The sequence below is a fragment of the Chroicocephalus ridibundus genome, chromosome 11, assembly GCF_963924245.1.
Source record: "Chroicocephalus ridibundus chromosome 11, bChrRid1.1, whole genome shotgun sequence".
NCBI classification, from domain to species: Eukaryota; Metazoa; Chordata; class Aves; order Charadriiformes; family Laridae; genus Chroicocephalus; species Chroicocephalus ridibundus.
The window spans coordinates 3,421,535-3,438,705 of record NC_086294.1 but is presented as its reverse complement, the minus strand read 5'-3'; the positions used below and the strand labels follow the sequence as shown (position 1 = coordinate 3,438,705).

General features: G+C 55.8%; 1 protein-coding gene across 5 annotated transcripts in view; it reads right to left on the bottom strand.

Moving 5' to 3' along the window:
• Window positions 1-2,124, bottom strand: part of FBXW11 (F-box and WD repeat domain containing 11) — a 74,679-nt gene extending 72,555 nt beyond the window's left edge. For 3 of the 5 annotated variants that reach the window (XM_063348809.1, XM_063348810.1, XM_063348813.1), the window contains exon 1: window positions 1,992-2,118. Coding sequence is in view for 2 of the 5 variants with exons in the window: in XM_063348812.1 (XP_063204882.1) it covers window positions 1,992-2,036 (45 nt within the window). In the remaining 3 variants the exon portion in view is untranslated. Of the gene's footprint in view, window positions 1-1,991 lie in introns of all 5 variants that reach the window. The other 2 variants (XM_063348812.1, XM_063348807.1) reach the window with 2 other exon arrangements.
• Between the last annotated feature and the right edge of the window lie 15,047 nt (window positions 2,125-17,171).

Sequence of the window (17,171 nt, the reverse complement as noted above, 5' to 3'; positions counted from 1 at the left end):
GAAACTCTGTCAATACGGCTTCCGCTTTGTGTATTTAAACAAATCTTCTGGAGAACCTTATCTCCTACAACACACAAGAAGGCAGAACCTCCAAGCCATGTCTTCGTTTAGGAGTGACTTTCAAGGGTTTTAGTGAAACATTTACACCGAAATCAAAATGTTTCTACGCAAGCCTTCACTAAGGTTGAAATTAAATTCAACTACCAACTACATTTTACAGAGTACTATTTTCTAGTGGAAACTACAGAACGAATTCTTCCTCTTATTACATTTTCATATTTATTAATTTCTTGTGAAAGAAAGAAAAATTTCTTTCTTAAATCTCCTACTATGTAATAAAAATCTGAATAACCCCATTGATACTTGCATCCATTAGCAAATTTCCCATTTCTCTCTAAACAGAGGGCACAATTATCAGCAGAAGGCACATTTGCGTCTGCCTGCTAACAATTTGGGCCCAAACAGAAAGGACTTCTAAAAAGGGAGAGCATTTACAAAAAGACAAGCAAGAAAGTTGAGTGAGGCAAACGTACCTTCCAGCCTCAAATGCTATTTTAACAGCTCCCATAACCCCAGGCTGAGGAATATTAGTAACCCTCCGTTCCAGGTAGGAGAAAAGCCATTACAATTCATGTCACACCTCGGAAATTTAGCAGACGTCTTTTCTGTAGGAGACTCGTCCTGTAACGGATACCCGCAGAGCTGCCCCCAGCTTTTCCCCTCCACACTGCAGTCCACTAACGCGGAAACACTTCTGATGTCACCCATGGTTTAGTGCAAGATCACCGAATCGATAGGGATCAGGAAAGGAGGCTCACTAAGAACAGCTTTTAAGCTTCTGGCCTCAGTGATCACATACTGAAAGAATCGCAAAGCTTTTTGGGGCTTGCCTTTTTTTACTTTTTCTTTTTTAATTTTTGCTTCTTGAGAGCAGATAACACCCTAAGAAAGTTTGTATTTCCCAGACCAGGTAGTTTAGCAAGAACTCTGCTGGCTAAAAATCCCATTGAGTGCCTCCACCGAACCCAACTCATCTTCAGAGTGCCTTAAAAGCAAATCTTTGTGTTTCACCACCCAATGTCGCAGTATTGCATGAAATTTTGTACATGAAAGCAAATTATGCTTATGACAAATAAGTTAGAAGATACTTAGTAATAATTACTCTCTCTGCACTCCCAGCTTAATTTTATTCATGCCTAAAGGCAGTAAAATTAGGGCCCCCTAATATTTGGCTACAGAAACCTAAGATTTGCTCATATTAAAAATTGAACTTTTTCTTTCTATCGCTTCCATCTGGCCGCCTCTCCACTCACCCGAATTTAGCGGCGTAAGCGTTAATGAGGGGGTATAACACACACACCAATTAGGTCCAGTTAAATAATACCGTGTTTGCTGGCCGGGAGCTCCAGCACCGGTGCGGCCCCGGGAAGACGGGAGCTGCCCCCCGCGGCTGGAGGAGCCCCAGATCCGCCCCCTCAATCCCCGGCCTCCCGCAACCGCCACCGGGGCGGCCCAGGGAGGGCTCGCGGGGGGGCGCGGGGCGGCCCCGGCCGGGTTCAAGCGGCTGCGGGGGGCGGCGGGAGCCCCGGGGGGCATTTTGGTTTCGGTTTTTTTGCAGCGTGCCCGCATCACCCGGGCACCGGGCGCGATTTTCCGCGCGTCCCACACCGGCTCTGCCTCCTAACAGGGCTTTTATTATTTTTAATTAATTTTTTTTTTATTATTTTTTTTTAATGAAATCAAAGCGCTGGTCGCACCCCGGCCTGCAGCGGGAGGACCGACCGGCAGCCGCGGGGGAGGTGGGGAGGGGATCCCCTCCCCCGGCGGGAAGAGCGGGCCCGAGGGCGGCCTGGCCGGAGTCACCTCAGCGGCGGGGCGGCGGCGGACCCCCGCAGGCCGCGGGGCCTGGCGGCGGGCGGGCGGGCGGGCCGGGGGAGGAGGGCCGGGGGCCAGGGGGGGGAGGGCAGCGCGGGAGGCGAGGGGTCACTCACCATCAGCTCGATGGTCTTGTCCTCGATCACCGAGTCGGGCTCCATAGCGGCGGGCAGCTCCTCCACCGCGGCGCCCCGCCCGCCCCCGCCGCCCGCCAGGCCCCGCCGCCGCCGCTGCTGCTCGCCCGCCCCCCCCGCCCCACGCACGCACGCACGCACGCACGCACGCAACGTCCTCCCCGACGTCACGGCGCCCGGAAGACGGAGAGGCACCGCCCGCCCGCGCTGACCACAACTCCCGGCGGCCCCCGCGGCCCCGCGCCGCCATTGGCTGCCGGCGGCTCCCAGCGTGCCCCGCGGCCCGCGCGGCGGGTGCTGGGAGCGGCGGAGCCGCCATGACGGGGGACAGTGGTACCGCCACGGCCTGTCGGGCCGCCCAGGAGCGGCTCAAGGGGGCCGCCGACCCCGGGAAGACCCCCGGCATAAATAGCAACTGCCGCGGGGCTCAACCGGGACCGGTGTCGCCCAGGTGCCCGTCGTTGGTGCGGCCCTGTCTCCTCAAGAGCCGCGGCCCGAAGGCGGGGTGACGGGAGGAGCGAGGAGGCCTAACGGCGGGCCCGGCAGGGCGGCACCGCCTCCGGCCGCGCTCCCGGGGACCGGGGTCTTTCCCAGAATCGAGCGAAATGAGCGTGAAGGCCGCTCTGCTGCGCTCCTTCGCGGTGGCTGTGCGGGGAGAGGAAATGGTGTGGGGCCGGCGTGGGACGAGGGGGAGTCAGAAGCGCTGGAAAACCCCTGTGCGCTCGCCCCGTCCTTTCCTGCCACAGTACCGTGTCTTGCTGCCCTGACCCCCCCCACCTTACAGAATCGTCTGGGTTGGAGGGGCCTTTGAGATCATTGAGTCCATCCATCAACCCAACACTGACACCACCACCACTACCCCATGTCCCTCAGCATCCCGGCTTTTAAATACCTCCAGGGATGGTGACCCTGCCACTGCCCCGGGCAGCCTGTTCCAACGCTTGGTAACCCTTTTGGTGCAGAAATTTTTCCTGATCCCCAATCTAAATCTCCCCTGGCGCAACTTGAGGCTATTTCTTCTTGTCCGATCACCTGTTTCTTGGGAGAAGAGACTTGCAGAGAGCGAGAAGGTCTCCCCTCAGCCTCCTTTTCTCCAGGCTGAACACCCCCAGCTCCCTCAGCCGCGCCTGGGATGGTCACTGCCCCAGTCCTGCTGGTCACGGTATTGCCGATACAGGCCAGGATGCTGCTTTCCCTATCCTGTCTTGCTTGACAAATCTACAAACAAATCGACAGCTTTATCCCATTCACAATTATCTCAGACAGTTTTAATATCCTACTGTTGAACCAGGAGTTGTCTTAATTTCATTTTCCTACTCCAATACCTAGACCGAGGGAGAGCGAAACCTCTCGGCAGCCACTCCCAAGGAAAATCCCTGCACCAGCTCCCAAACACACACAAGGAAGTGTCTCTAAAATCCTTTTAACTTGCCCAAAGAGGAAATTGGCCCCTGTCTTCGTGCCACACCTGAGGACTATGTTCTCTCAATTAATAAATCAGAAACACTTGGGGAGGAAGGAGGAGGAGCTCAAAGCCATTGGAAATGTCAGGTGCTACACTGGCAAGCTTTTGTCCGTGTCACAGTAATGTTTATATTAGGGTTTATGGAGAGCAGCATTTTCCTAGAGTGATACTTCGGCTGGTTTTGTGTCTAATTGCCACAAACCATTACAGCACCTCTGACCGAGTTTCTTCTTGGCGGCAGAGCTGGGTGTTACCCACCGAGTTCAAAATGACCGTTAAAAACCCCAGAGGAGTTGCAGCCCGTGACGGTGCCTTGGGAAATAAGAAACGTCCCTGCCTGAGCTCCTGCACGGTCCGAGGTGTGACAGGGAGGTGGCATCGCCGCCCGGGCCTCGAGTCTTCGCAGGGCTCCGGATCAGTCTGTAGGGACCCGAGGCTGCAGAATGGGACTTAACAAAATAAAGCACCAACAGTATTTATCTTTACCTTTTCGCTCATAAAATAATGAATACACAGAAACTTGTTAGCGTGATGATTTTTTTAGAATTACCCAACTATTAAGCGGCGGTGGTTTTTTTCCTAGTGTTTTTGTTTGTTTTTCTTCCTTAAGTAGCGTTAAGAAATGAAAACGGAATCCATGAAAAATACCAGCTTCGGCAAATTGTACTGAATTAGGAAAGCATTACGATACGCAGAACCAGGCGCTGATTCTGCATGCCGTACTATTTATTTAATAAACAGTTTTATTTAATAAGTCCCATTCTGTCCAGTCGTGTGCCTCGGGGTTTACCTTGCTGGCATTGCTCGGTCGGGCAGTCGTGTCCGTGCTTTTGAGTACCTATTTCTGCTTGCTCTGCTAGTCCAGCTGCTCCGGGGGCCAGCCACACGGAGGTCCAACCCATCCCGGATATACCGAAATGGGATTATTTCCCGACTGCTGCCTGACGGCAGGCACGGCGTTTGGAAAACAAACACAGAGAGTCCTCGCCGGAGAAAGCTTTCAGTCTCGGTTAGACGAAGCCAGAAAGGGCCAAAACCAAAAGCTGGAAAAGGAGACGCGCGGCTCTTGCAAGGAGACACGTGGATGCGGTGGTGGCATTTCCACCTAGCACATCGCAACCCTTCGCAACCAGCAGCTTTTCCAGCCCTTCGGCTCTGCGTCCTGCTGGCAGACAGCGGCTTGCTGCCGTCCTCCACCGCCACCGCGGCCGAGAGGGACCGGGAGCTGGGAGCCAGCTGGAGTGAGCCTCAAGTGGGGGTCACCGCATGGGTGACACTGAGAGCTCAGGTGCCCTGGGTGACCAAGGGCACGCTGGCCGCAGTCTGATGACACAGCAGGGACCGAAGGCAGTGGAAATTGGAAGCAAAACTGCCAGAAGCAGCAATCTGGTGTCACAGCACAGCACGACCGACTCTGCTTGCGATGAAAATGGGCTCGGTAGCTTCACCCTAAGCATTTTTTCCCATTATCTGTTTAAATCTCTGCCAAATGGCTAAAAAATGGAGTATGAACAAATGGGAATGGTGCAAAGTCCTTTCTTATTGACAATGCACCTGCTTTACAGGACATTCATGTCAGCAGAGATGTATTTTATTCATTGAAAAATGCTTAAAAGAATACTTATCATGAGGTCTAAACTCTTTTCATAGCACTTAAAAACACAAACCAAGAGCGGCAGGTCTCCTTCCCCATCAAACAACTGCTGCTGCTCAGAGTTTGGGGGTGAAGCTTTGCTGCGCCCCGAGAGCTGCCCCGTTTATATGGCTCTGGGCAAAGCGAATACCAAACCTGCCGTTGCCCCAAAAGTCCCTCAAACTGAGACTGCAAAACCCAAACTCGCACACCGGTGCTAACCCCAGCTCGGGCTGCGCAAGCGTCCGCTGACCCTTCCCCAGACACACTCCGTTTCCACGTGAACGAACATCCCAGCGCCTTTTCCTTCAAACCCGGGCAGCCGGCTGACGGCTGAGCTGAATTCTTTCCACCTTCACACCGCGACCTACAGCGCAGGACTCGCAGGGCGAATCCGCACCCCGTCCTTCGCGTTGCGCAACGCCACCGACCTCCGCAAGCTGACAAAGGGGTCACCGGGAACGAGGTGGGAGAAAATCCAGCTTGCTTTTGCTCCCCCTGCAATCAGCCGCCGGCTCCGGGGATCAAACCCGGCAGCAGGTATTTGTTTGTGATGCCAAAGTGAAAAATCAGCATCTCTCAGTCTAAATACACGCAGGGAAGAGATTTGCTGACCAGCACGACGCTATTTTACGTGGCGCTTTCCCAAGTACAGCTGGGCAGGCAGGAGAGTTTTCTGACTAAGGAAAGGAGTGCCCAGGACAAAGAAAAGAGACGAAAAAAATGTAAAAGAGGGGAAAAAAAAAAAAAGAGAAAAAAACAGGCAAAAATTACTCCATTTATTTGAAGAAAGAGTAAATCCGTGGCAGCCTGAGCGGTTAATGCATGGCACTGACGGATGTCACAGAAGTGGGCGCGGGTCTTTGAAACCAGAGCGTGAGCTGTCGGAGGGAACCTGAGTTCCTGTAATCTGCTTGTAAAGGTGTGAAAAAAACCAGTTTCTATGCTATGAAAGAAAGAGGAGAATGTTGAAAATAATTAGGGAAAGCATTATTTAAAAAAATGAAATTTTTGGCTTTAGCGTGGAACACCAGGAAAAGCAAGGGCAGGGGATATCGAGCTTTGTATCTGCAAATTAAAGTAAAATTCTTTCTGAGCAGCTCATAAGGACTGAGCGAAACGTCCAAGGCAAGGTCAAACAATACGGATGAAAATATCCGTTTTCTGATAAATTTATTCCGAGATAGAAAAACGTTGGATTCCGATGAAGCCAAGCACTGTATTCCCACTGCGCACCGCACGACCGGGGTCATTCGAGGAGCTCGTCTCCGGGCGCGTGCTCTGAATGCGGGCGAACACGCCACTGTATCTATAACTGCGCCGGGGGCGTGTGTGCGGATCGCCCTTTGCTGACAGATCTGTGTCACGCACCTGCACGTCAGCAAAGCAGGGACAAAGCCCGTCGTTAAGCTCTGATGATGCCCTTGCTCAGGTGGAAGCACACCGGGGCAGTTTCAGCCTGAGAGGACTCACTCTGCCAGTTTTCCTCGGCCGGTTTTCCAGCGAGGATGAGGACAAGGAGGAAATGGAAGAGGGAAGTGGAAGGGGGAAAGCCCCGGCGCCAACGAACCGGAGATACCTTCCCCTTGTGCAACGGGGCAGGAATTCATTGAGGCTGATGTCGTGCTCACCGTATTGAAGCAAAAGTCATCGTGTGTTTAAAAATACCCTGAAAAGCTTGGATCGCGGGTCCCAACGCACCGTTCCGAAAGCTGTGGGGATCCGAGAGGCAATCGGATCCGAGAGGCCGCCCCGGCGCACTGGGGTGCTGCCCCAACCCAAACCACCGCCCCTGGGCCGAGACCTCTCCCGAAACTCGGCGGTGAGGCGAAGTCCCCATTTTCTGTAAGTTCATTGCGTGATGCACCCGTTTCCTCTTCCAGCAGATGTTTTCCAGAGGGCCCTGAAATACCCGTGATCATCAGAGACAGGCGGAGAGGGCGAAGGCTCCCTCGGGAGCGGTGGGGGGCGGGGGGGGAGCCTGGCTGGTAGCCACACCGCCCGCCCCACGGAGGATTTGCTCACCAAACCCCTCCGACCTCTCCTTCCACACGGGCAGCTCCGTCTGCGGCTCACGCCGCGTGGACCAGCACCCCGAAGCGCCTGGGGGAGGGTATTTAGGACTGACGCAGTTGTAGAAATATTTCCCACTTACAACACGATTCGATTTTTTTTTTTCTCCCCGAATATTTTCTGTACGATAAAGTGATTTATTTCTAAGCTTGTTTCTATTTTCTGCAATTCTGGGGGGCCCTTGAATAGCCCGGTCGGATGGCAGCCATCCTGGCAGCTTGTCCCGCGTTTCAGGGATCTCCCTTGGTGTTAAAAATCCACTGGATGAGCCTAGAAGTGACCGGCTGCGGGTGCCCCCCAGACAGGCAAGGACGCTGCCCCCAGTCCCACCGCGGACCCAGCAAGGCTGCAGACGGGTGAAAACAAAAAAAAAAAGAAAGGAAAAATAAAAGACAGGCAGTGGCAAAACGACAGAATCTCTGGGATTTGCTACGGAGCCGGCGGGAGCTACCTGCTCAAATCCTCCGGCAGCTCCATGTGCATCCATTCCCCAAACTTCGGATGCCTTCCCGAAATCCCCCGCCTAACACAGTCTGCGCGCTAAACCCCTCATCTCAGGATAAAGGATGGTTTATTTGGCTGCTTGGATAGGGATCAGAGGTTGCTCAATGGCCGGTACCGAGTTACCCTGCGAGAAAAGCCAGGGCAGGTACGTTTCAAACGCTCCTGCCGGAAGAATAATTATGGAATTTACCGCTGGTAGGACTAAGATATAAATAAACAATTCCTTAGGGCAGGGATGATTGCACTTAAAGTATGAAAACATTTATTCTTCCTTCAAAGAAATATGATGTAGCCAAAATGGGGTGACACACTAGGTTTGATGATTTTTTGTTATTTTTTTTTTTAAAAGATCTGGAAAAAACTGAGCAGATTCGTAACGATTCTCACCCCCTCCCCAGTAACAGGCACACGAACCCTGCCGCCGCCCAGCGAGACGTGGCCTGTCCTTACCCAGCTCTGCTACAGCACGTAAATAACGAGGTTAGGAGCGAGGGGGGCTTAAAATACCATTTATTTATAAATAAGGAACATAAAATATCAATGCATCCTCGGGTGGAGGAGGAGGTGCCGCTTGCTGTAGGACCAGGGAGGACGTGGAGCAGCAAAAGCCGCGTGGCTGTCGCGGTTAGTGGGGGGTTCAGGGCTGCTTCTCGCAGGGCCACGGCTCCCAGTTTTTCTTTCCTGGGGCTTTGATCGTTCGAGAAAGATGGGGAGATAAGGCAGGGAGCAAGGCGGAGGAGAAGCAGGCGTGGGCAGCGGGCTGCCAGCTGCGGCGCTGGGATTTCGAGTCAGGGCTGCAGCTCGCCCCCTCCAGCAACGCGGGATGTGCTGCTTCGGTCGACACGTCCTACGTGCGAAAGCAGGACATGATTCTGCGGTCTGGAGATTAGAGAGAGCCAGGAGAGCCCATTCCAAAGCGTGGTTTTAACGCCTGACCCTCTGCACCCCACGGTGCTGCACCAGGGTCAGGGAAGCCCCCAGGATCAGTCCAGGCTGGGGGAGGAAGGGATGGAGAGCAGCCCTGAGGAGGAGGAGTCGGGGGTGTTGGTGGGTGAGAAGCTCCAAATGCCCTGGCAGCGTGGGCAGCAGGGTGAGGGGGGGGATTCTGCCCCTCTGCTCCGCTCTGTGAGACCCCCCTGCAGTGCTGCCTCCAGCTCTGGGGCACCAACAGCAGAAGGACGCGGGGCCGGAGGAGGCCCCGGAGATGCTGGGAGGGCTGGAGCCCCTCTGCTGTGGGGACAGGCTGAGAGAGCTGGGGGGGTTCAGCCTGGAGAAGAGAAGGCTCCAGGGAGACCTTCCAGCCCCTTCCAGTCCCTAAAGGGGCTCCAGGAAAGCTGGGGAGGGACTTTTTACGAGGGCATGTAGTGATAGGACGAGGGGGAACGGCTTTAAACTGGAAGAGGGGAGATTTAGATGAGATCTGAGGCAGAAATTGTTTGCTGTGAGGGTGGTGAGCCCCTGGCCCAGGTTGCCCAGAGAAGCTGTGGCTGCCCCATCCCTGGAGGGGTTCAAGGCCAGGTTGGACGGGGCTTGGAGCAACCTGGGCTGGTGGGAGGTGTCCCTGACCATTAACCCAGCCCTGCCAAGTCCACCACTACCCCATGTCCCTCAGCACCACGTCTGCCCGGCTTTTAAATACCTCCAGGGATGGTGACTCAGCTGCTTGCCTGGGCAGCCATTCAGTGAAGGAATTTCTCCTAATATCCAACCTAAACTCCCCTGGTGCAACTCGTGGCCGTTTCCTCTTGTCCCATCGCCTGTTCCCTGGGAGGAGACCGACCCCCCTGCCTAGGCTGCCCCCTCCTTTCAGGGAGCTGTAGAGAGCGAGAAGGTCTCCCCTCAGCCTCCTTTTCTCCAGGCTGAACACCCCCAGCTCCCTCAGCCGCTCCTCACAGGACTTGTGCTCCAGACCCCTCACCAGCTCCGTTGCCCTTCTCTGGAGCCGCTCCAGCCCCTCAGTGTCTTTTTTGTGGTGAGGGGCCCAAAACAGGTCACAGTATTTGAGATGGGGCCTCATAGTGCCCAGTACAGGGGGACAATCACTGCCCCAGTCCTGCTGGGACTGATACAGGCCAGGATGCTGTTGGCCTCCTTGGCCACCTGGGCACACTGCGGGCTCATACTCAGCCAGCTGTCGACCAACACCCCCAGGTCCTTTTCCACCAGGCAGCTCTCCAGCCGCTCTGCCCCCAGCCTGTAGCGTCCATGGGGTTGGTGTGACCCAAGTGCAGGACCCGGCGCTTGGCCTTGTTGAACCTCACACCACTGGCCTTGTCCCATCGATCCAGCCTGTCCAGATCCCTCTGCAACGCCTTCCTACCTTCAAGAAGGTCGACACTAACTTGGTGTCCTCTGCAAACTGACTGAGGGTGCACTCGATCCCCTCATCCAGGTCATTGATAAAGACATTAAAGAGAACTGTCCCCAATACCGAGCCCTGGGGAACGCCACACGTGACCGGCCGCCAACTGGTTTCAACTCCATTCACCACCCCTCTCTGGGCCCGGCCTCCAGCCAGTTTTTCACCCAGCGAAGCGTACGCCCACCCAAGCCAGGAGCAGCCAGTTTCTCCAGGAGGATGCTGTGGAATCGCAACCCCCCGGCCTTCCCAGCTTCACAAAGCGCGTCTTCACCATCCCTAAAGGCACTCGGGAAAACCGTGCGGACCTTGGTCCCACGCGGGATGCAGAGAGGACACGGGAGGGAGGCGTTAGAGATCCACTCAGCCGCAGACACAGCCCAAATGCACCCCAGCATAAGAAAGGCAGCGGGTTACGCTGAGTCTAGAAGTCGGTGTGGCGAAAGGCGGAGGGTGAGGAAGAGAGGGCACGTCGGATGTGTGACGGAACAGGGGGAGGACAGCCCGCTGCCACCCGTGACGCGGGTTGGAAGCATCCTCCCTCCCCCTTCCCACCCTCCTGAAATATGTTCTTGGCTCCCAAGCGGCGCCTGAGCGAGGGCGGCCGGCTTCAGCTTACGGCAAGCGCTCGCTGCGCCTCCGACGCTGGCGTTCCGCGGGGGAAGTCCCCGCGCTGTATCTCGTTCGCAAAGCAGGAACAGGGCCCTTTCGGCTGGTTCCCTGCCGCGTTCCACCGGCACTGAGTCAGCGGGAGCCTCCTCGGCCGCTCCTGGCAGGCGGGGTAGAAATGAGTTGGTTTTTTTTTTCTGAATGAAAGCTGGTGCCGGGAGCGCGAGTGGTCCCTCTGTCCATCGCCTGCCCCCTCCGAAATACCTCCGCGTAAGCCAAGCACTAAGCAAGCCTTGCCAAACGCTCTTTAAATAGATAAGAAACCCCTTTCTTTAAACAGAGACAATCTCTAAGTAAACTTTCCCCTTCTTGCTTGCTGACCCCGGTGGCTTCGATCCTCCAGAGCTGCAGAAATGCCGATGTCCCGCCGAGCACCGGGCCGGCGAGAGGGTGGTGATGGAGGCGGAGAGAGCTGCAGACTGACCTCCCGCCGGCAGCCAGTTTGCAGGGGCCGCAAATTTAGGGAGCAGCGTTTAAAAGCTCACAGGAGGGGCCGATACCCAGAAGCGTGTCTGGCTCAGGGCGGGGGATGGCTGGACGGCGCTGGGGTACGTGGGTTTGGGTCTGTCCTGGCCTGGGATGGTCCCGGGAAAGGCACCGATGCCTCCAACAGCGCCGGGAGCATCGCTCCCTGGAAAGCAGCATTTCGTTTGTGACCTGCAGGATGACGTTTGTTTAGTAAAATACTTTTTTTTTTTTTTTCCTCACATAACCGTGGATATTTCCAGGCTCCAGTTTCTCTGAGCGCCGCCCGGGTCTCAGCCCGGGAGCCGGGGGAGCTGTGCTGAAGGGCCGATACCCGCAAAACGCCCAGCGATAAGAACTGCGGCGTCCCCTCCCCGCGCCCGGATGGGGACATCGCGCCAACAGGGAACAAAGCCAGAGGACGCAGGAGGGAGGTACCTCCATCCCAGCCAGGCACCAGCTGCCAGAGCGCGGCCGGGGACCCCGCCACCGGTGTCCCCCGCCAGCAGGGACGTCGGCGACCATTCACAGCCGTTCCTGAAAGACAGCATCCAGCAACAGCAGCGCTACCGGCCATCCCTCCCTCCCCTCTTCTGCCACTCCTTTCCTCTGTATTTTCCATTTTCCTCACTAGGAAAAGAATTTTTGCGCACGTTTTTAGCTTTCAGGCGAGTTGCCAGCCTCCATCCCCTCCTGCCCTCAAACAATACAAACTTCTCTGCTATTTCGGGTAAATTTAGACACGACTAGGCAGAAGCGCCCCATCGGGGGTAGCCCCGAGGTCTGTGCTCGGCCTGTCCTTCCCGCACACCGACTCAGCGTCCTCCTCTGCAACCCCAAAACCACCCGGTTTGGGTGAGAACTGTGCGAGACCTGCGCAGCCTGGGCCAGATCCCGCGCCCGGCCCCTCGCAGCGAGAAGGGCTGGAGCGGGCGTGCGGTGCCAGGGGAGAGACCCACGGCACGACCCCATCCCCAGGGAAGGGCCGAAGGAGCTGGAGAAGCAAAGATGGAGAGGGGACGGGACGGGACGGAGCGTTTACGTGGCTGCACGTGGGGAGAATGGCTCATGCAAAACCCGCGGGCACAAGGTTGCGCGTGTGGAAAGCGCGATTCCTTTTGCCAAATCGGATGGTTAATCACCCCTCGGTGAGTTTAGATGGCGAGCAGCTCAGCGTGACTGTCCGACGTGTCCCCAGCATTCCCGGCCGGGGTGAGGGGGCGGGGGGGTTGAGGAGCAGCGTGAGCGGCAACACGGGAGCATTCGGGGGCTTTTCTACTAAATTACGGCAGCCTGGGCCGAAAGCAGCTCCCGAGAAGCAGAGGGGTTTGGTGAGCCCGGGTGAAGCTCCTCTTCCCGCTTCCCAGGGGCTGCACGGCACCGCGCCAGGGACAAGGCGAAGCTCCCGTGGTGCTGCGGGAGCTCGGCTCCTTCCCAGCACGGCGCGGGGCCCGCGCTCAGGTGCTCAGAGCAGATCCCCCGCCCCGAGCCAGGAAAATCCCTAAAAGGACAGATAACCCCGGAGGAGGAGCCTGGAGAAGGGTCAGTGCCCACGGGAACAGCGTGGCAGGATGGAAACCACCATGATGGAAGCCACCACCACCACGGAAACCATCAGCCCCAGCCAGCCCTGGGTGTCCTCCCATGGGGACACCGCAGGGTTGTGATTTTCCGGCTGCTCCAGGGTCAGGGTCACTCCGCGTGTCCCTCCCGGAGCTATTGCTCGGCACCGTCTTACCTTCGCTGGGCTGCAGGAGCCTGGGCGATGCGCGGAGCAGCTCCCAGGTAACTGGAGGCTACTGGGAGCCCCAGGCAAGCCCAGTCGAAGGTCTCCCCATTCCAACCAAGTCCTGAAGTCAGAGCCCAGGGAAAGGAAGCAGCAAAGCAGCCACCTGGGACTGGTCCCAGCACGTGGCAGGGAGCACCGAGACAAGGAAAGTTGGCCGCGAGGATCCCGTTGTCAGAAAATAAGGGTTTTTTTTGTGCCAATGTGAAGACTTGGTGGCCAAACAGGTGAAGCAGCTGCTCAGAAAACTCCTGCCCTGGCATTAAGAAGAAGAAACTGCGGGTTAGAAGCTGGTTTTGCTTTACGGCTGGGTTGGGGTTGAAGGGAATGGCCCAACGCACGAGGGCTTGACGTTCAGCCACCCGGACTTACAGACAGCGTCCGTCAGGAGCTCCTGCCCCAGGTCCCGGCTTTCCAAGAGCTGCCACGTCCAGGGTGGCCACCGCCGCTGCTCTGCGGAACACACACGGAGCTACGCGGCGATGGCGGAGCCACGGGACAGACCCGGGGAGGCAAAGTGGGGGGACGGACCCTGAGAGGGGCACAGGGAGAAGAGCAGGGAGCCAGGAGCCACCCCAGCACAGCAACGGCCACGGACCACTGGGACAAGGTGGCCCTGCAGCCGTGTCCCACCGCCCCGGCAGCCCCTGCAGCGACCGGCCGGGCAGAGCCGGGGCTCTTCCTCCCCTCTCCAGCCTCCGCAGCGGCTTCAGGTCACCTCCTCGTCCCGCTCCTCAGCGAGAAGGCCGGGTTTGCCCTTTGATTTATTCAAGCACTGACAAAAATTGTGTGTGTGGGGGGTGGGGGTGGGGGAAAAGTGTTGGAAGTGCAATTTTTCACCACCGACTAAAAATAGCCGAGCGAAATTCCAGAGCTGCCTCCCAGCGCCGCCGGCTGCGCTGGGCTTCCCAGGACAATGGCATTTGTAGCCTGGGAGCAACAACGGCACAGGCCGGGCTCCAGCTCCTGAAATAACACGTTATAAAGGGCAAATCCTGTCTTTAATTACAGCTATGCAAAAAAAAAAAAAAAAAAAAAAAAGAAAAAAAAAGCAGCGGTTAAAAAAAAGCACTATCAGAACATCTGCGCGCGCAGCGCCAACTTGAAACCAACGCGGGGAATGCAGTAAGAGCGGAATGGACTTAGTATATATAGAATAAAGATTCGGCGGGTATTAGCGAGGGGTAAGGGGGAGACAGCTGAAGCATTTAGAAGAGCTCAAACCCTTTGGCATGAGGAAAAAAAACCTCTTTCGGGCAACCAGCAGAAGCTGATCGCCCGCTGTAAGCGCTCACACAAGACCCTCAGGGGTGAAATGCGACAGCAGCGCCTTAAACTCCTCCGAGATGCGCCTCAAACCACCCCGGGATGCACAGAAGCAGCTCCACGCGCCACACTGGAACCGCCACCGTTTATCCTCTTGGTTACGAGCTAATCAAGACACGTCCCTTCCGGGGAAATAATTATTTAAGGGCCCGCAGCGCAGCAGGCAGGCGGCCGAGCCGTCACGTGCAGACCCACGTCCTGCGGTCGCTCGCGTCCGACACCGGCGCAAGCTCGGCCCCGCCAAACTCCCCTCCAAATTCCACGTTGCTGCAACCCGAGGGTGGCCGGGGGGAAAGCGCTGCGAGCGAGGACGGTGTTTATGCGCCAGGCAGAACCCACCCGACCCGACGCCGAAGCGCCCCGCGGTCTTTGAAGCGAAGAAAAGAGGAGCGTAAATCAGCAAGAGACTCTCCGAGCGCCGACACCGACCCCGCAACCGGGACGAAAAGCTGGCCTGCGGCTGCGTTCTGCAGGGTTAAAGGGACCCGGTGACCATTTTTCAGCAGCTATAAAGGAAGGAAAGAGTTTCATCGCGTTTCTCTCCACCAGCCTCACCTCTCTGGACCTGGAAGCGCCGCTGGGAGGAGGCGGAATCCAGCACCCCCGCAGCCAGGTGCGCACAGAGGGGATGGCGGCTGCTCCGTGTTTTCTCACGCTTGGGTTTTTTCTCACCGAAACACGAAGGGGAACCAGCCCAGGAGATGAGCCCGTGAGGAGGCAGCAGCTTCCAGGCACACCTGGCACGGAGCGTTTGTGCTCGGGGCCATCCCTCCACCGCAGCCGGGCTTCGCCGCTCCTCCTTTTCCCCTCGGAACGCAGAACTGATAACGAGAAACCAGGTTTGCTGCTGGTGCCGGTAAAGGGTTAACTGAGAAATATTTCTGGGTGGAGTGTTTTTTGTTTTCTTTTTTGGAAAACAATATACATCCCCATGCCCGCTTACACCAACTGGTGGGACTGCGGGGGTAGCTCTCTGCAAGCGATAGCTTCTCCCGTGACGGGAGTGGGATGGGATGACAATAATCCGTGATGGGATTATATATTTATTTATTTAAATATTTTGTGCTGGTCTCAGCCCGATGCTTTTATCTGCGCCACGAGCGGAACGGCGATCGGTTTTCTGTGCCGCGGTGGTAGACAGCAGGAGACGCGTGCGGCAAAGCGCTTTGGCCATCAATTCTTATTTCTGCTCCAGCAGGAAAACGTCACGTCTCCAAAACTTGGGCTACCCGGAGACGGGAGGACCGCCGTGAGCTAGGGTTCTCCCGGATGCTGCAACCGCAGATCAAAAGCGGCGTGAGGACAAAAACTGGCTTCCACCCGAGCTCCCAGGATGAGCCCGGAATGGGAAGAGGCAGCTGCACGGCCCAGATCCCGCTCCGTTCCGGCGGCGCGAGAAGGCGGATGCTCAGCTTCAGGCAGAGCGAGGCCAGAGCAGCTGGCTGGTGATTTAAAGCAGCCATTAATATTCATAATAACTTTTACATCTCGCCTTCCCGGCTAACAAGAGGAGGCAGACCCTCTCCGGGAAAGGCATCCGTACACCCGGCCGGGGCGCAGGAGAAGCGGAGGGGGCAGCCCCACGCAGCCGGCACGCTGGGCTGGATTTCTCCCGCACTAAGAGGCAGCGCAGCAAAGGCTTCTTAAAAAACAAAAACAAACAAACAAACAAACAAACAAAAAAACACACCCCCCCCCAAAAAAAAACCCCCACCCAGGTGTTCTGGGACTGGAATATTAAGGGTAGGCGCAGGGTATTTTTCGCCTGCCCGGCTTGTTCAGAAGACCACCTTAGGCAACACCCGCGGCACAACTCGCTCTGAACTCGAGCTGTTGGGTTCCCCCCCCCCCGCCACACACCTCCCCACCCCCTTCTGAAGCCAGATTTCTGCTGCAGCTTAAAAGAACGAAAAAAAAAAACGAAAAAAAAAAAAAACCAACCCCCAAACCACAATGTTCAAGCCCAACTCTTGAAACCGGCTACCTCGCAACTCAAGTACTGACCCCAAGCTGGCACCGAGCGGGGCGTAAAGCAGGCGCTCCCTGCGCTAAAGAAAAGAAGTCAGGAGTCCGTACTATATTCTTAAATATGGTTTAATACTCTTCTCCATTTCTGTACATCACAACACCAAGATATCACTGCTTGGGATCTCTCTGCAGAGGCTATATAGTATGCGAAGGCTAGGAATTTTCACCCCCGTTTAACGTGTTTGTATGTGTAAGTGTAATACATATCAGTATATATTGATATACACATCAATATATAATGCAATATATATCACTGAAGAGAACACATTGATTAAAGAAATACAAAAATTTGGCATCATTTCCAAACTTAAATAGTAAAAATAAAAACTACAAAAAGGAGCTGCATACCCTAATGTATCATGTGAAACAACAAGCAGTATATTCAAAAAAAAAAAAAAAAGAATAATGTAAATTTACATCCAATTTTTCTGGTCTTGTCATGTCACATTAGACCCATTTACAATGGCAAAAATCCAGAACGCACCCCGCTGTGCAGACCGCAAACGTGCTCAAACCCGGGGTTTGCACACCCATCTACGGCGGACCCAGTCACGCCTTCCGTGAGAGAGTCCAGCTTCCACGTGCCACCGACGGCGGAGCCCTCTGCCCGGTTAGAAACCGGGGTTACAAATCCCACCGCTCCCCGCGACAGGCATTTTGGACCTGCGAGAACAGCGTGGCAGAAGTTTTAAGACAAACCCCCCCGCCCCCCCCCACCACCACCTGGCCCCCTTCAAGTGAAACAGGATTATTGGAAAAAAAAAAACCCCAAAAACCTAAGCAGACCGATAGGCAGGTATGCAACTTGGAAGAGAAGCTGCTTTTTCGAGGGATGCACCAGGAGCGACAGAGCC